Raw genomic sequence first — 27,229 nt, 5'->3', positions numbered from 1 at the left:
GATGTAGCAGGTCACTCTGTTCTATAAACCCCTTTGGAGTCATTTGTTAAAAATCACATGTTGATTAACTATGGGAAGTTATTTTAAATGATCCATAAGCTTATAAATGAATTAGGTCCTGTTTCAGTTTTGTAAAAAGCAAATAATTAGAACCCACCTATTTACAAAAGGATTTGTTACTAGTTATAGACAGTCACATTCTCAGTTGCAAGGAATTATACCAAAAGGTGGGAGTGGGGAGGGGGTCTTATCGACGCTTACCCAATAACTATTAATCTGTTACTCATAGTTAGAAGAGCCTCTTTTAGCCCGATATCCTGTGAAAATTTCAGAAACATAGAAATAGTATGAATTTCAATAGACCCTTGCAAAAAAAGTTGAATATGGATTTACAGCATTCAATTGTTTTTTGTCCAAAAGATCATGAAAATGTTTTCCCTGTAAATGTTGAAGAAACTAAGACACTATCTTACTCTATCCTATGTGATTTTTTCTCAAAGCTTACATGTGCACATTTTCACTTTCTCATCCCTAAAATCATGCAAATGGTCCAACTGAGGCACAGACTGGGACACTGGTGGGAGACAGGCCTCACCAAGATCAGTGGTGTCAATTAAGGCAAATGGGTGCCCCCGGTGCAGTCCCTGCCCGCAGTACGTGTGCTTTCTGACAAGCTTCCTCCTGCCCTGGTGGTGAGCGTGAGAGCGGCATGCTCTGAGCCTCATGGAGATTCCCAGCACGCCTTCTCTCAGTCCCAAATTATTTCTAACACAGGTACGCAGCCGGGCACGGTGGCTCACGCCTGTAATCCCAACACTTTGGGAGGCCAAGCAGGGCGATCATGAGGTCAAGAGATTGAGACCATCCTGGCCAACATGGTGAAACCCCGTCTCTACTAAAATACAAAAAATTAGCCAGGCACAGTGGTGCACACTTGTAGTCCCAGCTACTTGGGAGGCTGAGGCAGGAGAATTGCTTGAACCCAGGAGGCAGAGATTGCAGTGAACCAAGATCATGCCACTGCACTCCAGCCTGGCAACAGAGCAAGACTAAGTCTCTAAAAGAAACAAAAACACAAGTACGCAGATGAGGTGTGTGTTTGCTGCCTGGGTGACTTGCGCCACCATCATCTACAATTCTTTGTTTGGTCCTCGTGGGAACAATACATTCTGTGACCATAGCGGGGGATGGAAGGGGTAAAGACATGAAAGGGAAAACGGCATCCCATGTGCTAGCCCACTCTACAACTCAGATGAATTCAGAACCTCACAGCTGGCCCAGAACATCCCACAACCAGTGCGTCCCATTCAGTGTGGAGCATGGGAGAGAAGGAGAGCCCCGAAGCCAGCCTGGGGCACATGGTGCCAATATTAAAAGGGTTTCCAGCAGCACTGATATTTCTTATCTCTCACTCCTTTGTCTAGGGCCTTGCACCCTGGGGCATTAATCCTGGTGAAATGTGACCTTTCTTGGTCAAGTGGGAAGGGACCGGAGTATAGGTGTGTGCCCAGGCAGGTGCCTCTCGGGAAAGCTGCCTGGATGGTAAGCACTTCACAGGAGTCTCGCCCACACTGCTGTGCCAAGCCCCCAGGGAGTGGGCACACCACAGCCCGCTGAGACCATGAGGTCAGCACCTGCCCCGAGGCAGCCTCCCTCCAGCATTTCTGCAGCTCTGTGGACTTCAGAGTCCTCTTTTGGCCTCTGATCACTTCCCTTTCTTTTTAACATTATCATGTACAGCCGTCTACATTTCTAAAATACAGCCAGCATTTTAAATATTTCAGAGGGGCACAGTTTTCCGATTGCCGGAGATGTCAGTGCTGGGCAGTTTTATAAAAGGTTTTGAATCACTGCTGGTTGGAGAGGGCATGAAGAAGCCAAAATGGACAAGGCTGAATCCTGAAGCAACAAACCTTAGATAGAGTCATGTCCATGGAGGCTCCAGGTTCAGAGGATGATGTGGTCCAGGCATCAGCTCAAGGCAAGTCCCACATCCGATTGGGAAACTGAGCTGATAGCCCTGTAGCCTCTCAGACTCCTGAGTCCTCCAGGCGGAAATGGGAAACTGAGGCAGTGCTTGGAGCAAGCGGCCTGCCCTTCAGCTAGACTGCATTTCCAGTCTTTCCTCTGCTCTTCCCTCTCTCAGTTTTCGACTCTTGTTTCTCTTTGTCCATTCTCATCTTCCTCTCGTCACGTCTCAGACCTGCCTGTACACCCCGAGGAAGGCTGGTAGCATCTGAAGCACTTGGGGTTGCAAAGAACCTGCCACGTGTGAGGGGTGGCCGCCAGCCCCTACTCCGCTCAGAACAAGGGTTTTGCTGTCAGCGAGGATGTTCTGAGACCCGGGGCTCACCCGTCTCCCCTGGGTCACATCTTTTGGTGCAGATCCATGGCTTACTTGCTGCTCAGTTCGTGGTCAGGAGTGCAGCCTCACAGTGACACATCACTCTTGTGGAATGGCATGATCCGATCTGTGGTAGAGCTTCCAGGAGTGTCTGGGAAAAAAGAAAGCCAAAAAAAAAAAACAAAAAAACCCAGGGACTGCATGGAACTCTTCTGGGCTCCACCAGGGGCCCTGAGAGCACAGTTTTGACCCAGGTGCTGTAAGTTCTCAGCAACTTAAGCCCTTACAAAGTAGCGAAGCATTCCATGCTGGGAAACTTTAATAAAAAAATCTTGTTTGAAAAATGAGTTAGGAGTGTTTCCAACTTGGCTTCCAGCTAATGTAAACACTGAAAACAAATTAATCACGTGGAGAAAGAGAATAAGGAGTTTCATGTTTTGAAGTGTGGGAGCCAACATTTCCAGATACTTCTTGTGTTGGGGTCAGAATGGGCATTGGAGGACCTGGGCAAGCCCTGGCCTCTGCTACTGGCCAGCTGAATGGCCTGGGGCAAGTGGCCGCTGCCTGGGTTCCTTCACCCTAAATAGGAGTGGGGAACACCCTCTGAAGTCCCTTCCACTCCAGTGAGCCCACACCCTGCTGTGGAGGATTCTCTTGGCCTCAGCTTCCCATCCCCTCCCGTGAGTGCTGCCTAGTGTGCGCTTGAGATAGTGAGCAAAGTATCTGGGTGTATTTTCTCTTTTCATCTATTCTGCAGACAAGCCAAAAAAGAAAAAAAATAGGAAAGAAAAAATCTCTCTCTCACCACTACCCCTTTCTTCGGGCCTTTCCAAATCTATCACAAAGTTGCCTGCAAACATCGCTTCGCCTGCTTACCGCAACATTCCAGCAAATGAAAGGCTCTTCTCAGATGTTCTGCACTGCAGATATTTCAGGACCAATTTTAAACGGCTGCAAAGCAGCAGAAACTTGACAGGGAGATTCCCCCACGTGGGTAGGCATTCCGAGAGCCCTCGGCTTTCTCATCCAAGCTAAATCGCAATGTCATGCCCTTCTTCAGGGACCAAATGCTTCCATCTCTCCATTTAATTCACTGTGCATTCCTGCCATATGCTTGAGGTGCTCTGATCTCTCTTTTATTTTCCACTTAATCTCTAAAATGAATGTCTCAGCCATGCCGTGGCCACTGTGAAATCAGTTAGTTGAGCCCTTACTGCAGACAGCAGTGTTCCCTGCCCCACCATGTTGGAGGCAATCCTGTTCCATGTAGAATAAAGTAACCTGTAAACATTTGCAGGAATAGGAGCCCCATTTTAAGAGAAACCCCCCAAACTACAGAAATGAATCTTGAAGCCTAAGCCCAGCCTTGCAGGGCAAGGAAAGGAAAACCTGGGTGGTCAAAGATCTGAATTCAAATTCTGACTCACCACTCCACCAGCTTACAGAACTATCATGGGAAAGACACAGTCATGAAATGCTGATTTCTCAGATGCTGTCTCCCCAGAGAATTCCCTTCATGGTGCAGGGACTTTTCTAAACCAGAGGGTGGCCTAGGTGGAGTTATGAGAAATTACCACTCCTTTTAACTACCTTTTCTCTCCTACCTCTTCTCTAGGACCTCATGTAACTGAATTTTTGCCAGGAATGATAAGGGCAAAATTAGAAGACTGATTTTCACTGAGTCCAGAAAGTAAGGGGCACCCCTCTATTTGTTACAGGCACCCCAACGATCTCCAGCTGAGTCCCCAATCTCTTTGAGAGGAAGGAGAGAAGGAGAGGAAGGGGGTCCTAGTGATTCCCCATCAAGCTGGCAGCAGGCAGCCTCGGCTCTTCTGCTACTAATGGAGAGCTGGGACTATTTTCTGAGCACACTAGGCAGACCCCTACCTGTCTCAGAACCTCTGTCCTTGTGTCAGAGAAGGTCCCCAGGGCCCCACTGCTGAGCCTCACCCCAGGCCCACCCCTAAGGTTTTCAGGGCCAGAACAAGACCACAAATGGGGCCCCTAGGACATGATTCTTCTCTCGCACCCTTATCTCCTGTCTCATCCAGTGAGGGTCCTTGGGGACATGTGTAGGTTCACCCCGAACAGCTCCCCAAGTCCTATCCCTAGCCCTGCAGCCCTGAGCCACCCCTCCATGACTCCAGCCAGCACAGGCATTGGATCAGGGCCATTGGAGGAGGGAGTTTCTAAGGCCCAGATACCTGGGGACCGGCTAGGGGAGAGGCATGGGTTCTGGATGAACTGGTCCCTTGGCTTCTCAGACTCCTCACCCTGTTGAAGAAGGCCCATGTGGGTACCAGGGCACCCTGTTTCCTTCCTCCACACCAAGAAGCAGCCTCTCTGTATCTTCAAAGACCTCCAATGGCAGAGCAGGACAGAGCCATCACTGACATGCCCCGGAACTTTTCCTTGGTTGGGAAGGAAGCGCAAGGGTCATTGAGAACCTCAAGGCTGGGGCGCCAACTTCTTGGGCCAAGAAAACGCCCTCTCATTCCAGTCTCTTCCAGCAGTGAGAAGAAATCGTGAACAAAAGCAGCCTCCCCTCCCCAGAGAAGACAGACAGCAGGCTGGGCCCCATAGTACATGAACCTCTCTTCCATCCTCAAGTTTTGAGGACAGTGCCCCAGACAGAAGCCAAGCCAAGGGTCTAATCTCCAGGAACTAAGGAACTGTCCAACGCAGGCAGGCCAGGGAGAGGACAAAGATAAGAATCACGCTTGTGTACCATGCCAGCCCCAGCCACCCCAGCTCCTGCTGCACCACCCCCTGCAGGGCTGCAGAGCCGTGGAGAGGCTGGGAGGGGAGCAAGCAAGGGAGGCTGCTGTGCAGCTCACTTCAGAGGTTAGGGTACCACATGCAAGCATGGGTGGGGGGCACCATGCCGAAGCTCATCTACACCACAAACCAACCACTTTGGCTCAGCCTGGGTCTGCAGCTGCAGCCTGGGAAGGCCCCAGCAGGGAGAGGAGAGGTGGCAGGGACATAAGGCAGCCCTTAGCGTTCATGAGGGGTCTGAAGCTGGCATGCACAAACCAGGCCTATGTCTTCTGGGTGAGGAGCTCTTCCACATTCCCTGCGTCCTGAGCACACAGGAAGGACCCCCGATGGTCAGATGAAGGCACTACAGCCAGAAGTCAGCGCCTCCTGTGCTGCTCAGCAGGGAGAAGGGGTGTGAACAGCTGATGCCAGCCTGTGGAACAGGGGCATATCATTTGGAGAGGGCGCTGAAGTCCAGGCACCGTATCCCGCTATCATTGATGTAATATGTGCATGCCACGCCTGGCGGCGCCATGGTGATACAAAACCCCTAAGTCCATGAGGACCCAGGAAGGTGCCCCCATGGACCATGGCCATGTGGTGTGACACGCTCTCTCCTATTGCCATCCTTCCAGGGCTGGGTGTGTGAAAGAGAGAGAGCAAGAGAGACATAGGAAAGTTCCACACCCGAGTCCATGGAAGGGGGTCAGCCAAATACAGAAACAGACGTGCAAACCCTAGCCTCCGTGGCTCAGTCTTGCTCCTCTTCTGCCTCAGGGCTGGCTCTAGTCATGACCCCTGGGGGAAAATGCAGCCCATGCATGGGAGTCATGGCTGATGCCGAGCTCCCTGGTTACCACTAATAATCAGAGAAAGTCCCTGAACCAAGCACTGGATTGTCAGAAGGCAACTACCCATTGAGCAATACCTGAAGATAATTTTATATTTGAATAAGACTTTTCACTTTGCAAAGAATTTTCACATCATTCCTCTTGTCCATTCTACCTACTTACGTCCCACTTTCTCAAACACACACACACACACACACACACACACACACACACACAATGGCAGGAGTATGAAGGCAGTGTATTCTAAGACCATGGCAGGGCTAGCTTGGATAGAGCTTGACCCAAGAGCTCAGATGATGTCCCTGTGACCTTCTCTTCCATCTCCCTGCTCCACTTCCTCTGTGCTGCCTCTGTCTCAGTCCACCTCTCTCTCACACCCTCTCAGGTTCAAGTTTAATGGAAAAGACCTGCAGTACTTTCCCATAGCTCCCATGAGTTCTGAGAATCACAGTGATTGACTCTGGCCACAGGCCTACTCATTGGCCCCCATGGTGAAAGAATGCACAGCACAGCTCAGAGTCGATTATGTATTTAATGAAAAAAAAAAAAAAAAAAAAGACTGCTCTAAACATCCAGCCAAGGAGAGATACTATAAAATGGTTAATGAAAGACTTTTGGTCAATGCCACCAAAAGTCTACTCTGCCTCTTCATTAAAAGCAGACCTGGAAATGAGCAGGTGAAGGCAGAAAGGGGACCCTTGTCCACTGTAAACATCTCAAACCCTGGAGAGTCTCCATAGACTACAACTGTCCTACAAGGAGTTTAGTAAGCCTTTGCGCAAGTGAACTCGCCGAAAGATCTTGGCACGGACTTGGTGCACCCTGCATGTTGGATGGGGGGAGCTCCTCAGAGCTAGAGTATGGAGCCCACCTGTGTGCCATTTCTGAGATCATGTGTGGGACCAGTGTCCACTGGAGGACTCCTTCCTACATCTCCTGTGGACCCCTCTCCCACATCCTCTGCCCGAACCCTACCACCCCTGGGCAGGCCAACATCAAACTCACCTCCACTCCAGACCCTTCAGGCCCTTCCTTAATTACCTGTCTCAACCTGTTTTTTCATCCTGTCATCCATCCATCCATTAATTTATTGAATACCTGCTCTTTTCAGGGTAAATACTGTGGAGATATAAACCTTCCTGTTAAACCAGGAAAGGATAAACAAGACAGATAAGTAAACATCTCTGGAGCATACAAATGAAGAAGGGCCATGATGGGTCTGCGTATTAAAACCCTTTAGAGTGTTCCTTAACTTTCCTCAACAAACAGCATTTACTACAGGCAATGAGCAAAGAAGGAGGGTCAAGGCTTCCTGCGTGTAATCCACTGCCTCTCCCTTCTCCCTGCTCCTTTTACCCAGAGGAGAGGACCTCTCTGCTGGCTGGCTCCTTTAGTGCTGATGAGTCGGGTATCCTGCAGTGATGGACAGAGCTGAGCCTCCTCCTGCCTTCCCAGGCAGAAAGGGAGAGAGACAGGTGCCCCACGTAAGCGGCCTTCCAAATGGGCCTGACTTGAGTCAATCAATGGGTGCAACTATGAACATGAAGTAAGAGCCAAGCTATCGGAATTGCCTCCCTAGAAGGGGGTCCCACAACGCTCCACCCCCCAACCTGCCTCATCTGGGATGCATGGGTCCTGGCTCAGCTCTCACGCTTGGGACCCCAGGCTGACTGGTGTTAATCACTACAGAGGCTCTTCCTCTTGGCATTATCTCCACCCCTTACCTTGGCTGAACACCTCTAGCATCCTTCTGTGCAAACACTTCAGCATTTTTCAAAGGTAGCCTTCCAATATACATTTTCTGATTCATGCAAATCATATCATAATTTCCCACCTTCACACACATTGACTCACAATCTATCAGTGTTTTCACAGTGAAGGAGTCCTTAGAAACACTGTAAGTTGGAGAGGGGAATATGGCGCCTCCAATGAACTCAGAGCGATTCTGCAAACCCTTCCCCACCCTGAGGGCCACCAGGGAGACACATGCAAAGCCAATGGACAAAAGCAGAGCTGTGTGACCCACGAAGCTCTTGTGTCCTGAGCTCTCGGTACAGGGCAAATCCCTAACACTTACAGAAGACACTCAGTGAATTGAGATTGTGCCACATCATCACCTATTTATTTTGAGGCAGAGAATAAATAGGAAATAAGTGAAGAAGCTCAGCTTCACCCAGTTTTGTGCTTCAGTATCAAAAGGAACATGAATTATCAGTGTGGCTAGATCAGGACCCAGGCTGGTTCATCTGGAAACAGCACCTGCAGAAACGTCAGCGAGGCACAGCCCAGCAGAGGTGAGGCGGGGTCTGGCTACATCGGAGCAGTGCCGCAGACAGCCCCTGGCAGGGAAACGCTCCCTCCTGCAGCCTCCCACTGCAGACAGCCATGTCTCCTGGGTTTCATCATGGGATTGCTGCTGAGAGCTTTTTCGACTTACAAAAAAAATTTCAATTTTGCATTCTATGTTCATTAATAACTCCTATAGAGAAACTTACAATTATAATGCACACCCAGCTTAAATTCCCTTTCTTTAGGTGACCTGACTTAAATATCTCCAGTTTTAAAAAAAAAAAACTTCAAGAGCCCCAAAATGATGAGTTCAGTGTGATATGATTGGACAAATGACCAACCCCGAGAAACGGCAGAAAGAAGGTTAATTTTCATCATTGTGTCAGGTGACACCCACAGTCAAAGAAGCAGCATAATAAAATTGAGATGGTCTATTCCAAGAGAAGTCATTTTAAACTTGCACCTATTGGCAATTTGGTTACGAGCAAAATTAAAGAATCCAGGAAAGGAAATAATCTATTCTAGTTTTTGGCTCCCAGTCTACATACTAGCAGGATTACATCTCATGAAGATCCCAGACCAGCTCTCCAGTCTTAGCAACTAAAATGCTGATGTCCATCATGTATGCCAGTAGCATCCCCCAGAGGAAAGGTAAACCTCACAGACCACGGCTTCCCCCATTACCCTTCCAAGGAGAAGTCCAAGAGCTCAGCCAGCAGGTGCCATTCATGGAGGTTTGAGTGACAAGGCCCTGCTACTTGCAAGACTTCCTTCCATCCATGGCCCACAGCTCTATAGACAGAACACCTGGCCTCAGTGACTGCAGCCTATGCCCTCAGGGGCACTGCCTTCTCTCCTGTAGATTCCTCCCCTATTTTACACTCTGCGTACTCAGAAATGCCACCCCTACAAGCTGCGCTTCAGCCTGATGTCCACCGCGGGCTATCTGATGAGGGTCAGTGGTGGCAGCAGCCCAGCTCGCTCCTGGCTAGCCCAGGCTGGAAGGGCTTCCTGCAGCCTCAGAACAGTCACGGATCACATGCATGACTTCCGACACGTTGTGCCAGCTCAGACTGCATGTCCCAGTTTGAGGTCCACAAAATGCAATCAGTGTTAGCAGTGCCATTTTCCACGTTGTATCAACATAAACCAAGGTACAGACCCTGCCTCTGCTGCCACTAAGCTCTGCTGAGGTGTTTGTTACTCACAGTTCCCAAAGGCGGGGGCACACCATCACACCATGCCATGGGGGCGCGGCAGTGTTCCACATGAGGAAGCACCCGTCAGCCAGGAGGGGAGGGAGGGAAGCCGTGGGCAAGACCCTTTATCATGGTTTCCATGAGAAGGAATGGATGAGGCGGGTAAGCAGGCTTAGGATGGGCTAGTTTGGATCATTTTAGCAGACTCTGGAGCATGCAGACTGTCTTTCATGTTTCTGGCCTAACCCTGGGGGATTAGGGTGAGTGGATTATGGCCTGGAGTGAGAGAGCTCCATGAGAGAGGTGATTGGGGATATGGACCCTGGATCCATTGGTTTGCATCTGAAAAGCGATCCCATGGACAGAAGTTGTTTGCTGGTCTCTGGCGATCAAGTCAGCACAGCCCCAGATGTCAAAGGATCAGAATACAGAAAATAAAAGACATGGTTAAGACACTAACACAGAAACAAGCTGTTTCTGACATAGACACAAAATACGTCTTCCCTTCCACCTGGCCCTACTCATAAACACATCCCTTGGCCAAGTCTTTACCTCGAATAGGCACTCTTAGAAGCAAGACCAAAAAAACTCATGGGATCCAAAGAAATGAGCTAAAAAGTAAGAACTGAGTCAGCCCCTCCAAGTTATAATAAGGAACCTGTGCTAAGAAGTGATAATATCCTGTGCTGAATAAGTGATGTCATGAAGAACACGTTACATGTTCTCCACTGTGCTTTATCCTCATGTATTACTTCATTTAATATATGACTTGTCTTCCTCAAAATAGGACAGATGAAAGGGCTCCATCCCTCCCCTTCACTCTGATCCCTACACACACCCTATTCCACCACCTTGGAAGAGCTGCTGTTGAAACTAAACCAACTGAAACTACACTGTGACCCAGAATGCTGGTACCTGCTGTTCTTGCTCTCTGGCTCTGCTGAACATCGCCAGCACACTGGCTGCTGGAGCTGGAACATGCCAGCCCTCCCTACCGGGAGGAACAGTCAGTTAAGATGACACAGATTAGCCCAGAGAGGAACACAGTGTTGTTATTCAGCTCCTCCTCATCTTTAAAAGTCTGAGCCAAATAAATGATTAAGCTGCAAGCTTCTCATGTCACCCTGGGATAATAACAAGCTAGAGGTGTGAATAGAAATTGATGAGATACTCCTGTTATTACTAGAATTTCACAGTCAGGACAGAACTTGGGCACCTGGTGGTGGGTGAGTTGTGAGCCAAGGGATATAGCGTATTAGGTGGGGGTTTATTTTGCCATGCCAAGTTTTCATTTGTTCCTGAAAATATTTGATTCTTATGAAATATTTTTTAAAAACACATTTGAAATGCTAAACTCTCCTGGGTTACATTGCCCCAGGTCATGTAGGAATGTAGAGATTCGTTGATATATGCGCGTTAAGTAAATACTTAAAAACTGGACTTGGACTGAAGGAGACGCTCTGACTTTTCAGTGCATGACGCATACATTTACAAGGATGTGCTAATTCAGAAGGCTTGTCTCACACTCTATAAACCAAACCAAATTTTCCACAAGTCAGGAAAGACTCCAAGTGTGAAGAAAGGGTGCGGGTTCCTTAAAAGAGCCAAAAGTGGATTTTCACCCCCATTTTATTAACTGTTCACTGTTAGTCGAAGAGTGAGGGACGTCCAGCATCTCACGAGAGAGGCTGTGCGCTGCTGCTGGACTCTGGACATCTTGAGACATCGCTGACGGTAAAAATGAATCCCGGTTATGAAGCAGCTCTGGAAAAGGCTGCTATGTGACTCTACAAGTAATATTTTCTAGTCTGGAAGCTACCAGCAAAGGAACAGCGGCATGTGGGTTATGACTTGCTCTAGGGTCACTGCATCCCCAGGGCAGCCCAGGCAGAATGCCTTGGAACCTCTTGGACAAAAGCTTCTCTTTTAAACATGCTTCATCTAGTTCACCATCACCAAGATGCACAGACTTTCACAAACAGGCAGAATGCAAATTACATTTTTTTCCCAAAATTTGCCCACTATTTTAATTTATGATTGCCTTCATTAGATGGCCCATGAGAAGATGCAGTTGCTTCTATAAATACATCTCTATTTTATCATCCTCCTGGTGCTGGATTTGTGTGAGTCAGGCTGTAAGGAGTTTGTATGGTTTTTGTTGTTGTTGTTGTTATTGTTTTTGTTTGTTTGTTTTTAAAGACAGAGTCTGTTATGCTGCTCAGGCTGGAGTGTAGTGGTGCGATCATGGCTCACTGCAGCCTCGACCTCTGGGGTTCAAGTGATCCTCCCTCTTCAGCCTCCCCTTCTGAGTAGCTGGGACCACACCCAGCTAAATTTGTTTTATTTTATGTAGAGACAAGTTATCTCTATGTTGCCCAGGCTGGTCTCTGACTCTGGCCTCAAATGATCCTCCTGCCTCAGGCTCCCAAATTGCTGGGGTTATGGGTTTGAGCCACCATACCCAGCCTTGTTTTTAAAAATTTATTGCTTTTGGTTCAAAATTCTTTAAAGTCTATTTTCACCAAAAAACAAAAAAAACAAAAAAAACACCTATTTTCTTGCAACCAGTGATGCTCCTCTCCCTTCTTCCCTTGCTTACCAGCCCTCCTCCCCGATGAGGAAGGCACCTTGGAATCTTTCAGATTCAGAGATAAGGAGGGAGGGCAGGAAGTCTGGCTATTGTGTCGCCAGTCTGCCCTTAACTTTAAGAAAAATTTATAACACACTCAACGCATTTCCTTTTGACAGGCTATTAACAAAGCAGAATATGAACGGGTCCTCAGAGAATGGGGACATTTTATGACTCTACAAATTGATCAAATATGCCTCCCAAGGTGCAAAATTAATGAACATGTAAACAATTATGAAAAGGCAATCAAAGTGAACCATAGCTAGGCTGGGCGTAAGCTGTGTTTAATTTTTAGTAAAGGTTCTCCAGTTTCCGCATACTTCTGAAATATCAGACAGATTCACAGACCTAAAAATATGTCAGGGAGCGAGGTTTACACGTTCTGCTTCCTTCCAACAAGTAAATTACCCAGTTACTAAATCAAGCCTTAGACACATGCATCTTAGACCACAGAGGCAAACCTCAGTTTGGGGAACTAAGAGTTGTTTTAATAGATGTTAACAGCATTATATGCTTTGACAAATCAAATGCAAATTAGTAAAAGTTCTCCTTTTTTTAACTTTTAAGTTCAGGGGTACATGTGCAGGTTTGCTGTATAGGTAAACTTGTGTCATGGGGATTTTTCATACAGATTATTTCATTACCCAGGTATTAAGCCTAGCAAGCATTATTTTCCTGATCCTTTCCCTCCTCTCACCCTCTGCCCTCCAATAGGCCCCAGTGTGTGTTGTTCCCCTCTATGTGTTCATGTCTTCTCATCATTTAGCTCCCACTTATAAGAGAGAACATGTTTTATTTGGTTTTCTGTTACTGCATTAGTTTGCTGAGGATAATGGCCTCCGGCTCCATCCATGTTCCTGCAAAGGACATGATCTCATTCTTTTTTATGGATGCATAGTATTCCATGGGATATATGTGCCACATTTCTTTATGCAGTCTACCATTGATGGGCATTTAGGTTGATTTCATGTCTTTGCTATTGTGAATCATGCTGCAATGAACCTACGCATGTATGTGTCTTTATAACAGAATGATTTATATTCCTTTGGGTATGTACCCAGTAATGGGACTGTGGGGTTCAATGATATTTCTAAGTCTCAGCCTCTTTCTCCCTGGTAACCCTCTGCCTTCAAGAGACCCTTCTATTTACTTTCACCATCCTAGATGATTGCCCAGATGCAAACGTGTGGCAAAGGGCGGTCTAGAGACCTAAGAAGTCACAGGGGATTGTGGGAGACCAGTAATTTCCACAGGATGCCAAATTTAGCTTTTCCTTAGGTGTTCACATCTAGGTGGCATCACCTTAGTCCAATCGTCTTCCACCAGGCCACCTCCAACACTGGGGACTACAATTCAACATGAGATTTGGGAAGGAGCACAAATCCAAACTCTATCAAGGATGTAGCAGAAACAAATGAAAATGATCTCACATATGAGGTGGACAGAACAGGGGTAGATGGAGTTTAGGAATGGGAATGAGACTTTTCTGGATATGTCTTTTTTTGTGCTGACTAAATTTTTGAACCATTTAAACAGCTTACAAATTTTAAACCAAAATAGAAAAAGAATGACAAAAGCAAACCCTAAAAGGAAACACAAATAGAAACAAAGGAACCTAATTGTTTATGCAACAGATAATATAACCACATATTTTTTTAAATGCGTTTAGGTAACTTTTGAACACAGCATTTTGATTGTACAACCTCAGTGGGAATATTCTAGAATTTAAAAGAATTGAAAGTAATTTTTAGTTTTATCTCATAGGTTCATAGTTGATGGTGTCAAAAGGGCAAAGTGCATCTGTAGAATTAACAAAAGGCTGTTTATTCAGATCATACAAGGAAGTCTGTTACCTTCACTTTCTTCCTAGTGAAAAGTCAAAGGAGAGTGGGTTTTATAGAATAAAAGAAGGAAGTCCTAAGACAGACAGTCTGATGAGTATTCTATTAGGTAGAATTTTTGGAAGTAGGGAAGCTTTCTGACTGGCTTTCAAGTGCATTGGGCAGGCTGTGATTTGTCCATCACCTACTGGTACATTATTGGGAGACCTGCAGGCTAAATAAGGTCATGGAATTTTCTGTTTCAAGTGGAGGAATGGCTAGTTCTTAGCTTTGAGGTCTGAGTCTTGCATAAGCAGTTCCTCAGTAGAACTATGGATGTGGCCATTCCAAAAGTGTTTCATAGGAGAGAGCCTACATATATAGATTGTTGGTAACACAGATTCTTGCTCTTGAATAAGGAAGATGCAAATATAGAATGGGAGAATTTGAAAAAGTATCTTGTAGTCTGAAATTTGATTTGGAGATATCTCATGATTTCTTAAAATGTAAATGAAGGTTGCCTGGTGCCTGCAAGCAATTTTCTGAAGATGGTAGCCAATACCCCAGATTTGGGCAGAGAATAAACACAATTTGTGTGAAAGATGAAATAAGAATGGACAGGCTTAGAAGGAAAGCTAGCAGAGGGTGGAAATGCTACACAGAAGGCAGTGGCAATTTAAGTAGAACAAACGGTAGCCAGGTGTTGTTATACAGAATTCCGTTGGCTATGATCATTCATTTGTACTCCATTTTATTTTGTAAAATATGTTATCAATCTGTAGGTGTAAGACACTATAGAAGTTATAAAGATCAAAATTTATGGCTGGGAGTGGTGGCTCCCACCTGTAATCCTAGCACTTTGGAAGGCCAAGGAGGCCTTCCAAGGAGGGTGGATCACCTGAGGTCAGAAGTTCAAGACCAGCCTGGCCAATATGGTGAAACCCCAACTCTACCAAAAATACAAAAATTAGCAGGGCATGGTGGTGCACACTTCTAATCCCAGCTACCTGGGAGGCTGAGGCAGGAGAATCACTTGAACCCAGGAGGCAGAGGCTGTAGTGAGCCAAGATTACGTAACTGCACTCCAGCCTGGGCAACAGAGTGAGACTCCATCTTAAATGTGAAAATAAAAATAAATGAAAATCAAAATTAACACATGGTCTCTGTCTTCAAAAATAGAAAATAATAGTGTTGTGGTTGACAGCATAGACTCTGGAGCCTGGCCTCCTAAATGAGAGCCCTCACCTGACTCTTACTGTACCTATTAGTCTGCCTAGGCTGGTACAATACATACCAGACTCAGTGGCTTTAACAAGAGAAATGTATTTCACAGTTCTGGAGGCTGGAAGTCCAAGATCAAGGTGTCGACAGGGTTGGCTTCTGCTGAGGGCTCTCTGCCTGGCTTGTAGACAGCCACCTTCTTGCTGTCTCTTCACATGGCCTCTTCTGTGTGCATGTAGAAAGAGGGTGTACATGCTCTGATAGCTCTTCCTCTTCTTATAATGACAGCCATTCTTATGATCTCATTTAACTTAAATGACCTGCTAAGGCCAATTCTCCTAATATAGTCATCTTGAGGGTCAGGGCTTTGAATATGAATTTTGGGGCAGGCCATTCAATCCACAGCACTATGTGACCTAGTGAAGTTACTTAACCTTGCTTTGCCTTAGTTTGAATCAAGTTCATAGCAATCGTCTGAGAGGGCTGTTGCAGGGACTAGATGGTTGGCTCACACAAAGCATCCTGAGCCTAGCACACAGTAAATCCTCAATAAATAGCATTGTTTACTTAATTCCATACTTAATTTATACATTTATCAATGACCTTCGTGAGAATAGAATTAGGAGTAAACATGTAGGATCTTAGACATGTTTTTGATGCACACTTCCATTTGTTTTTGCATAGCTGGAGGTGACCCTCACTGTCCCTCTAATACTTGGGTAACAGAAGAAACACAACTATTCATTGAAGGTATTTTTAACCTGAGCTCATCATTATTTAAATGTTCAGGAGTTTGCAAAACCTACTGAATTATAATCATGATTATATTATGCCAGAAATCACACTATCCTGCTTCTTTTTGACACTGCGCTTGGTTAATCACCACCATCATTCTCCCACATGAAGAGCGACCCAGTGCTGACTTATAAGTGTACACACTTTATTACTGCACTAATTCAGCACGGTTATTATTGAGAATGAGCAGAGGAGTAAAGGAAAAAGAAAACGTCATCTATGTAGCCTGGTGTTTGAAATTAAATGGTAAAGCATCTACAATCAGTTCTTTGTTTTTGAATATTGGCAATATGGATTCATTTTACAGTATTCAGAAGAGGTGAGAGTGGTTTGTATCCTTCTAATTTTATTGGAATCTTATCCTCCAGGCAGTTTTGATGTATTATCTACATACGGACTATACCTCTGGCTTTGCCCAGGGGTCTCTCTCATCAGGATGATTTTCATCATATTGGTAGTCTGCACACAAACTTCTCCCATCAGAATTTGTCACAGAATCTAAAAATGGGGCTTTGGCTATTAAAGGCCCATCTTGCAGGACCGCCCCTGTGTTGGCTCAGTGCCGATTGCACATTCCTTAGCTGTTTCAGTATGTTTTCCTGGCTTCTAGGCAGGGTGAGCCTTACAATAACTACCCATCACAGGCACTCCCTTCCCTTCCAAGCCCTCCTTCTCCCATGGTCTTATAAGGAATGAAATGGCCGCCCAAAAACAGGCTGTTTGCATGCATATCCCTATAAATTTAACTCTTGGAAAAATAACTAGGCATCCAGACAGAGAAGCTCTCAGTGGAGAAATTGTGAAATGAAATAATTGTTCAAAGCTACACACACACACACACACACACACACACACACACACACACACACCCATTTGGAGAAATAACTTAGGTCAGACAACACCGTGGAAGTCAACCACATAGGTGAGGGCGGATCTTCTTTACTCAGTTCTGATTCAAATGCCGGTCTCTTCTGGAAACATCCTCACAGACACAGCCATAAATAGTGTCTTATTAGCTACCTGGGTATCCCCAGCACAGTTAAACTGACACACAAAATCACCCATGACAGGGAGGCTGAGGCAGACAGATAAATTGAGCCTGGGAACTGGGGACCAGACTGGGCAACATGGCAAAATCCTGTCTCTAGAAAAAATACAAAAATAGTCAGGTATGGTGGAACATGCCTGTAATCTCAGCTACTCAGGAGGCTGAAGTGGGAGGATCACCTAATCCCAGAGAGGCTGAGGCTACAGTGAGCCAAGTTCCTGCCACTGCACTAGAGCCTGGGTAGCAGAGTGAGACCCTGTCTCAAAATATAAAATAATAGGCCAGGCATGGTGGCTCACACCTGTAATCCCAGCACTTTGGAAGGCTAAGGCAGGCAGATCACCTGAGGTCAAGAATTCAAGACCAGCCTGGCCAACATGGTGAAACTCTGTCTCTACTAAAAATACAAAAATTAGCCAAGCGTGGTGGCACATGCCTGTACTCCCAATTACTTGGGAGTCCGAGGTGGGAGGATTGCTTGAACCTGGGAGGCAGAGACTTCAGTAAGCCAAGATCGTACCACTGCACTCCAGCCTGGGCAACAGAGTAAGACTTCATCTCAAATAAATTAATTAATGAATGAATTAATAAAATAATATTATATAAAACACTTGAGCTAAAACATTACTAACCATTATAGCTACTTCTATATTCCTTCCTCACCCCAGTATAACTACTTGTTTTTAACATTCCCTTTCTTTCTTTAAAAAAAAATTGAAAAGTGATTTGTGTGAGTGTGGTGGCTCATGCCTATAATCCCAACACTTTGGGAGGCCAACGTAGGAGGATCACTTGAGGCCAGGAGTTTAAGACCAGCCTGGCCAACATGGAGAAACCCCATCTCTACAAAAAATATAAAGATTAGCCAGGCATGGTGGCGCAAGACTATAAACCCAGCTACTCAGGAGGCTGAGGCAAAGAACCACTTGAACCCAGGAGGAAGAAGCTGCAGTGAATCAAGTTTGTGCCACTTCACTCCAGCCTGGGTGACAGAGTGAGACTCTGTCTGAAAAAAAAAATGATTTGTATGTATTCCTAAATACTATATTATTCACTTACACTTATTTTAACTTCATAAAAGTAGCATATTTTTATATTTCATGAAACTTGCTTTTTTGTTGAATATTATGTTTCTAAGATTTATCTACATTGTACTTTGCATGTGTAAATAACTTATTTTTACTTCTTAAAATTTGACTAGCCGGGTGCGGTGGCTCAAGCCTGTAATCCCAGCACTTTGGGAGGCCGAGGCGGGTGGATCACGAGGTCAAGAGATCGAGACCATCCTGGTCAACATGGTGAAACCCCGTCTCTACTAAAAATACAAAAAATTAGCTGGGCATGGTGGCGCATGCCTATAATCCCAGCTACTCAGGAGGCTGAGGCAGGAGAATTGCCTGAACCCAGGAGGCGGAGGTTGTGGTGAGCCGAGATCGCGCCATTGCACTCCAGCCTGGGTAACAAGAGCGAAACTCCGTCTCAAAAAAAAAAAAAAAAAAAAAAAAAAAAAAAAAAAAAAAAAAAAAAAAAAAAAAAAAAAAAAAAAAAAAAAAAAAAATTGACTAGGTGAATATATACCATTGTTCATCAATGGACAGTTGGATTGTTTCCAATTTGTTAAAAATGATACTGCTGTCCTAGTTCATTGTGTTGCTATAAATGAATACCTGAGGCTGGGTAATTTATAAAGAAAAGAGGTTCACTTGGCTCACGGTCTGCAGGCTGTAGAGGAAGCATGGCACCAGCCTCTGGTGAGGGCTTCAGGACGTGCCCACTCATGGCAGAAGGGGAAAAGGGAGTAGGTGTGCAGAGCTCACAAGGCAAGAGAGAAAGGAAGAGAGAGATGAGAGGTGGGTGCCAGGCTCTTTTTAAACAATCAGTTCTCATGGGAAGGAATAGAATGAGAATTTACTCATTACTTTGAGCATGGCACCAAGCACCCCATGACCCAAACACCTTCCCTTAGCCCCCACCCACAACATTGGGGATTAAATTTCAACCTGGGATTTGGAGAGGACAAATATCCAAAGTATATCAACTGCTGTGAACATAGCCATACATATTTCCTGTTGCACATGTTCCATGGTTACTAAATATGTTCTGTGAACTAATAGAGTGGGTCCCTACAGTTTGTTCTTCTTCAGGAGTGTTTTGACTCTTGAGTCTTTGTACTTCCTTATGGTGTATTAATAAGTTTGTCAAATCCATTTTTTAAAAAACTTTAAGAATATTTGGTTGGAATTGCATTGAATCTATAAAGTAACTTGGGAAAAACTGACATCTTTAGGATGTTTAATCATCCTATCCATGAACATGGTATATCTCTCTATTTATTTAAATCTTCCTTACTGTCTTCCTTTCTATTCCTTACTATCTTTACTTTCTATTTAAATCTTCCTTACTATCTCTCAAATTGAATAATTTATAAATTGTCATAAAGGTTTTATATTTCTATTATTAGATTTATTTCTGTTTTTTTTTGTTGCTGTTGCTAAAGGAAATGGTGAAGGGGTTGTTGTTATGTCTTTTGTTTGTTGCTGATATATAAAAAAAAATGCATACATTTTCTGCATAGATTTTTAATTCTAGCCACCTTGCTAAACATTCTTAGTAATCCTAATAGCAGTTCTACTCTTGTGGATTTTCTAGGTACACAGTTATATTATCTGCAAATAATGAAAGTTTTATTTATTTCTGATTCAAATTGTATTATTTCTTTGTTTTATCTTATTTATATTGGCAAAGGCCTTTGGTACAATGCTGAATAGAAAAGGTGATGGCAAGCATTTACTGCATCTGTTTTTAAAATCACTGGTTCTGACTTTATCCTAACTTTTGATGATCGTTATCAAGAATAATAATTGTTTAGATTTTTAGTAAATACAGTTGGTCTCGTACTCAAAGTTCATTAAGAAGTTTCATCATAAGTGGGTGCTGAATTTTATCAAATGAATTCTGTGCACATATTAAAATGATCTTTCAATCTTTTAACATGATAAATGTTAAAATCAGCATTCTAATGTTAAACCACCCTTGTATTCCTTGGGATAAACCCAACTTGGTCATGGTGTATTTTTTCTTTTTTTCTAAACTGTTGGATTTGGTTTGCTAATATTTTTTCTAGGATTCTTGTAGGCACACAAGTGAATAATATGGCCTTGTGTTTTCCTTTTTTTTTTTCTTTCTTGTACTATATTTATTACTTTATTATCAAGATTATTTGCCTTATAGAACAAGTTAGGAAATAATTCTTCTATTTCCTGGGAAAGTTTATGTAAAATTATCATGATGATTTCTTCCTAGAATATTTCACTGAACTCATCTTTAACATTGTCTGGGCTTTGTAATTTCTTTATGGGAAGTTTTAAATCACTGACTCAATTTCATAATTGGTTATAAGGTATCTCTGTTTTTCGTTTTTACTTAAATAAGTATTGGTAAGTTATATGATTTAGAAAATCATCCATTTCATCTATGTTTTTAAGTTATTTTAATGCCCTTTTGTGTTTTCAGTCTCTGCTGTTTCTATGATTATGTATACCTTTGAGCTCCCAATGCAGTTTATTTTTGCCTTCTATACCTTTTACTTGGCCAGTCTGATCAGAGATTTGTCTATTTTACTAGACTTTTCAAAAAATAACTTTTGACTTTATTGATCTTCACTGTGGTTGATTTGTTTTATATTTTATTAACTTATACAGTGATCTTTATTTCCTATTTCCCATGAATTAATTCTATTGTTAATTTTCTAATGTCTTAAGTTGAATATTCTAAACATTAATGTTCAGACTTTATTCCTTTCTAATATATGCATTTAGATGTATTTTTCTTACTTTCTATATGCCCTTTAATTTTGATATTTAGAATTTCAGTGTTATTCAATCCTAAGTATTACTGAATTTCCATTATGGTTTCTTCTTTGGCATTTAGAGGTGTGGTCACATATCACAAAATGTAGTAATTTTTAAGTCTATCTTTTTTTATTGTTTTCTTTCCTATGCATGCAAAGCTCAGGATTATATCAGTTCATACACAGAATCTGGAAATCCTCTTCTCCAGTTCTCTCCTCTGTGAGATCCACCCCTCCTGCTGGTCGACCCCTACTTTCAGCTCCCAGGCCCCCTTTTCTGATACTTCTTTCTCGAAAGCCAAAATTTGCCCAGCATTTGAGCCACCTAGGCTGCTGCATGGTTTTACACAGTTGGGGCCACTCTCAGGATAAAGCAGTGAGAGGAAAGAGGAAAATACAGACACAGACTCTGGTCCCAGGAATTCCCATTTCCCAATGCTCGGTCCACAAAGACAGGCTCTCTCAGAATTTTTGGTGCCTGTGTCACTGCTGCACTGCAGAGCAGCTGAGGACAAAGGCTGCACTCAGAGCTGGTGGGGAAGTTCTCACACTCAATGGGGATTCCCACTCCCGTCTCTGACTCAGCAGCACCTTTTCCTGGTACTCTGGTTAGAAAGGGAGGGTTTCTCTCCGAGACTTTCTTGCTGGCACTTGTTCTGCATTGGGGCCATGCTCAGGTCAAAGCCAGAAGACAAAAGAGGAAGGGAGAAAATTTGATCCCCAATTTATTCTTTAAGTTTTGGCTCCCTTCTCCAGTCATTCTGCTATTGTGAACTGTCTAGAGTCTTCAGATGGTTTCATTTTGTACATTGTCCAGAGGTCTCAGCTATACTTGGTGGGAAGGAACAGCTGCATTTGCTACCTCTTCACCAGCACCAGAAGGCCCATCATTTGCTTTTCATTGAACTCAGGTTTTATTCAAATTATGAATTTTGTACTTTTCCAGCACTGTGTTATATTTTAGCTGAGGGTCCTTCATATGCAGACAGACGTGATGCTCCCGCTTTCTTTTCTAAAGATTCACAAGCCATCTTTGTATTTAATATTAATAATACATTTCAGAAATGGCCAATGAACAATATTAAGCTGTTTCTGCATAATTCTGTAGAGCTCTGTATAGGAACTATACAGAAACAGCTTAATATTGTTCATTGGCCATGTCTTTTTACTTAGCCATAAGTACTTATTGGGAACCTCCAATGTTGAAGCACTGTGCTAAATGCTAAGGAATATGGAAACAAGACAAATAGATCCTCAAGACATTCACAATTCAACAAGGAAAACAGACATATATGACTGCTGTAAAACACTCTGCATTCAGCATAAAGCAGCTGCCTAATATTTATTGTTGGTCCTAAATACTGATTGACTGGCTGGCCGCTCTCCTGAATGAATGGTCACAGGGCCACAGTATGATATTCATGAGTCCCTGGTGATCTTGCCTTTGTAAGCCTCTTGCTCTATTATAAAAAATTTTTAAGTTATATTTTACAATTGTATAGGTATAAAAATGAATATATTAACATTGTTTCCATCTAAAAGTTTATCTTTTCTGATTTTAAAAGAGTTAAAATATTTTCATGGGCCTCTAAAAGTATCATGGGCTGTAGACAGCATGCCTTTTTGTCTAATGGAGAAGTCAGCCCTGGATTAATGACTGAATGAATGTTTCCATTTCCTGAGAATTTTTATAAGAGAGTTCTTTGGCCTCAGAAAAAAATACACAAGTGTCATTTCTCATACCTTATGCCACACTTGTTGCCTAGTTTTATTTTCCAAGGAGGTGGCTAGAATTTTCCTCATTCTGCCATTTCATATTTAAAAGAAAGTTACTTCTGACTCTAGGGCTGCCGGTAGCTCACATGGTGCTTCTGTGCAAATTACAAAAAGACTTCTCATCTTTAAGAAGGGGAGAAAGTGGCCAGTCACGGTGGCCCACGCCTGTAATCATGCCAGCATTTTGAGAGGCCAAGGCAGGTGAATTGCCTGAGCTCAGGAGTTCGCGACCAGCCTGGGCAACGCAGCTAAATCCCTTCTGTGTAAATCTTCTACTAAAATACCAAAAAAAAAAAAAAAGGTGTGGCAGCATGTGCCTGTAGTCCCAGCTACTCAGGAGGCTGAGGCAGGAGAATTGCTTGAACCCGAGAGGCAGAGGTTGCAATGAGCCGAGACTGAACCACTGCACTACAGCCTGGGCAACAGAGGGAAACTCCATCTCAAAAAAAAAAAGAAGAGGGAAAAGCTTTTAAAGTAGTTACGATTGCACAATCTGAGCAACTATGACCACTGGGCTTAAGAAAAGTGCAAACTCAGGTGAGTAACCCTTCCAGCCTCATTCATGGCCTGTGTGTTAATGGCAGGTGGAAGGGTAACACTGATCTGTGGCCTCTAGCTTAAAAGCAGCCTAAGTGTAGTTCCTTACGTGAAATTTCATTCTAAGTCTGTGGCCAAAGAGCTCAAATCCCATTAGGACCCAGGCTAACCCTCCAAGAGTAGTAGGAGGCCAGAGTCATGACTTCAGGGTTCTCCCAGAGCAAAGAGTGAACAAGACATAGCCACACACACGTGAGCACTTGTGTGCATTTGCACATTCAACCTCCTTTGTGTGTGCATGACCACGCAGGCAAATGTGGCTTGATGTGAGCCAGGGCTCTCTCACTGTTCCCCAGGACTCCACTGAGAGGCCTGGAATCTCCATGGCACATTAGCGTGTGTCTACAACGTGAATGACACCGACTAAGTTGTGGCATCATATGCAGGTCAGTCTCAACAGCCGCATGCAGGGCTCCTTCCCGCTCAGGGTCTCCTGGACCACAGAGAGCCCGCGCTCATATATGCTAAAGCCTCCATTCTTCTCTCTGCAGGGATGACATGCCAAGCTCGAAGCTCCTACATTACCAGTGAGATCCTGTGGGGTTATCGGTTCACACCTGTCCTGACACTGGAGGATGGGTTCTACGAAGTTGACTACAACAGCTTCCATGAGACCTATGAGACCAGCACCCCATCCCTTAGTGCCAAAGAGCTGGCTGAGTTAGCCAGCAGGGCAGAGCTGCCCCTGAGTTGGTCTGTATCCAGCAAACTCAACCAACATGCAGAACTGGAGACTGAAGAGGAAGAAAAGAACCTCGAAGAGCAAACAGAAAGAAATGGTGATGTGGCAAACCTGGAGAATGAATCCAAAGTTTAGTGCCCTAGCTGGGCAACCCCTTCTCTTCTCCCCTGACGCAATCTTTCCTTGTCTCTCATTCTCTTTCTTTTCTGTCTCTCTTGCTTTGTTCTTTATTTATTCATATTTAATTTTTACATTACCAGAAAACAAATCTTCAAGGTGTAAAATATCTACCTGCCCTCTCTCAGTTACTTAGATTGACAAGGTAGACATGGATTTGGTGAAAAGTGCAAAGTGCCCTCATTTGTGGCCCAAGCCTGGTCTCCTCCCAAAATACTACACATCCAACTCCTGGAGCTTTCAGTTACTTACCTGCATGTGTTGTACAATACCAGATCACTCAAAAGGGTGTGTCAAAGATTTTACCTGGGATATGACAAGTAAGGTTTCCGGTGCCTATTTATTCATTCAGTGAGACACAGAGTGGAGCCCTCAGTTTTATAGATCCCAATTCATTTCATCTACTACAGGGTGAGGTGCTTGCCCCATGTGGGTGTGGCAGTTAACAGGGCCCAGGTGAGCTGAAGATAAACTACTGTACATATATATGCCTTATGTAATTATTTTCTTTTTGCAGTTAGTAATAAAACCCAGCATGTACAAAAGTACCATAGAACAGAACTTCTAAATACTGTACATAGATGTATCACTAATGTAGGTTTAGATATATAACTTTAGAAATAAGAAGAAAAAAAAAAAGAAAGAAAGATTCTTAACATGCAGTAGACATTTCTGTTTTGATGTCAGTGTTTTCCAGGTTATTTTGATCCCATTGACGGCTGGTCCTTCAGTGCATGGCCTTTGTTTGTATCTCAGACTAGCAGCCGTCAGGGCACCTCACTGTTCCCACACTGATCCTTTCATTGAATCTAATAAGCCATAGGTCTGGGGGAAATTGAGAGGTCTGGTAGATGGTAAAACCCACCACCACTAAGCTGATGTACTGTGTAACATTACAAAACAGATGTCTTTTTCTTTTTTTTAAGACAACAAGGGCCTCACTAACTGGCCTGGAGCGGGGGGAATACCAGGAAGGGGACATTCTCTACCGTGCCACCAAGGGTATGTTTTTACTTTTCACATGAGCTCTCGCCCTTTGTAGTACAATAATTTAGAAACTTTTCTGCAAAATCATGGATTCTCCACCTGTAGTTTCTCTACAGACTGTTACAATGAGACATGGTAAGTTAGCAGAAGATGGTTTGGGTCTAAAGCCATGAAATTCATGACGGCGCTTAGTGAGTGACATGCATTATAATCACTACTGACCTCTCACACTCTTTTGACTCCATCTGGTGTTCTGAGGATGACATCTCGCCTGTCCCTGGGGCTTATCCATCAACATTTCTTGCATTGTGATCTTTTTTTTTTTTTTTTTTTTGAAATGACCAGAGTGCAGTATTCAAAGATTAGATCAACAATCTTGATGATTGTCTAAGAAATACCTCTAGAGAATGCCACAGGTTAGAAATCAAATCCAAAGTATCTCTCAATCAAAAGAAAACAAACAAAAAACTATAGCCTTAATTCACTTTAATCTGCCAAAAGGAAGGGAGGAATGGAGGAATGGAGGAAGGAAGGAAGGAAGGAAGGAAGGAAGGAAGGAAGGAAGGAAAGAAGGAAGGGAGGGAGGGAGGGAGGGGCGGAGGGAGGAAGGAAGGAAGGAAGGAGGGAAGAGTATGTGTACTGGAAATCTAAATTTTAAAATGAAAAAAATAAGAAAAAGAATCTTAGATGAAACCTCCGGGGCAGGTGGAGATTTTGCACTATAACAGATCTTTCACATTAATTTTGCATTTATAAGCTGTTTGTTCTTTAACACAGTTGCCCATCATAAATATTCATTGAATGGATCCAAGTTTATTTTCAGCTCCTACAGCTGTGCTCAGTTTGAGGCTCTGCACCGTGGAGGTTAAAGAGATCAAACTAGCTGTCCCTCTTTGTTTCCCTTGCCTTCCCTAACCCAATTGCACAGGCCTTTGCTGTAGTCTGGGGACCTTGTCTACTAAATAAGAAGTCCCAGGATAAGGAAAGTGGCTCCTAAATATAACCTTGGGGTCTCCCCTCTCCTGTCTCAGAGACCTTGGATCAGGACAACTGCCTGTTGGCACTGACTTTAAGGAAAACAAAACTGTTGGCCATAGCCCCTTCCTGTTTGCCAGCATTTCCTTTTTTTGCATTGAATCTCTGTTGAATCATTTCTTTATTTCACACACTCTAAGAAGGAGGTGGTGGTCTGGGAGGAGGAAGCTCGATCTCCCCTCGAGGCTATGGGGAGGTACCTGCAGCCTTACCAAGAGCACTCTTGGCTTGGGGAGCTCCCCTACAGCCTTGCCAGGGTTGCAGGGAAGGCCATGGGTGGCACAAAGCGAGATGGAGTAGGGGCTGCAAAATGTCTTCTAATTTAGCTCTTGAAGATTCACTGGGCCTTTTTAATTCCACTCCTGAGGTTTAAAGGAGAGCACATACCCCGGTGTCTGGTTGGAAGAGCAGCTCAGGGTCTGATCCCTGCTTGCCTGCCCTTTAGCACAACTGAACGAAGAGCCTTGACGACACGTTGGCCACGTGCACGCGTCAGTTATGTGTCTGTGACGGGCACCCGGATGTGAGGTCTCTCCCTGTTTCTCACTGTCTTTGGTGTCGATGTAGTTGGAGACAGAACTTGAACCAAATCTCGTTTTTGTAATGTGAGCCTCTGAATCTTTAAATGAGGATGCTCCTGAAGAACCTTTTACTAGAACGTCCCTACCAAACATGTCTATTTTTCTACAGTTGTTGATAACACAGTTTAACAGTGTATTTTGTGTCAACTGTTAAAATTCGGAACTGAAAGTTCTTTGAGACTGATTTTCTAAGCAGCAAGTCGTGAGTGAATGGTGTTTTCCATTAAGACAGTTCAACAAAATTGACCCCACAATTTCCACTCATTCTATTCCACAATATCCAGTCCTCGTTCCCTCAGTCACTCCATTAGCAAACCGTGCTATGAGAATTTTTTAAAAGTCTCTTTTAATGCAACAGTATCCATAACTAATGAAGATCACTCTCAAATGGATACTTTGGTCTATTTGGTTAACATATTTTAGTCACTTTTCCACAAAGCATGGTGGGATCCATGAGCCAGATAAGAATTTGGGGTTTGAGGGTTATGGTATGCCACAGATGACCCCAGTCTGACAGGACAAAGTGCTGTTGAAAGGAAGGGCAGGTTCAGCTGCAAGCATGGCCCCCACTAAGGCTGCTGAGTTCCT

The 27,229-nt window shown here is 44.0% G+C and overlaps 1 protein-coding gene across 1 annotated transcript in view; it reads left to right on the top strand.

Annotated features, from left to right (window-relative positions):
- KCNJ6 (potassium inwardly rectifying channel subfamily J member 6) overlaps positions 1 to 27,229 on the top strand; it is a 298,664-nt gene that overhangs the window by 255,053 nt on the left and 16,382 nt on the right. The window contains exon 4 of the mRNA XM_017526247.2: positions 23,671 to 23,958. Within this exon, the coding sequence (XP_017381736.2) occupies positions 23,671 to 23,958 (288 nt within the window). The remainder of the gene's footprint in view (positions 1 to 23,670; positions 23,959 to 27,229) is intronic.

This window comes from Cebus imitator, unplaced genomic scaffold (assembly GCF_001604975.1).
Source record: "Cebus imitator isolate Cc_AM_T3 unplaced genomic scaffold, Cebus_imitator-1.0 Scaffold41, whole genome shotgun sequence".
Classification (NCBI taxonomy): Eukaryota; Metazoa; Chordata; class Mammalia; order Primates; family Cebidae; genus Cebus; species Cebus imitator.
This window is presented reverse-complemented; position numbering and strand designations above follow the sequence as displayed.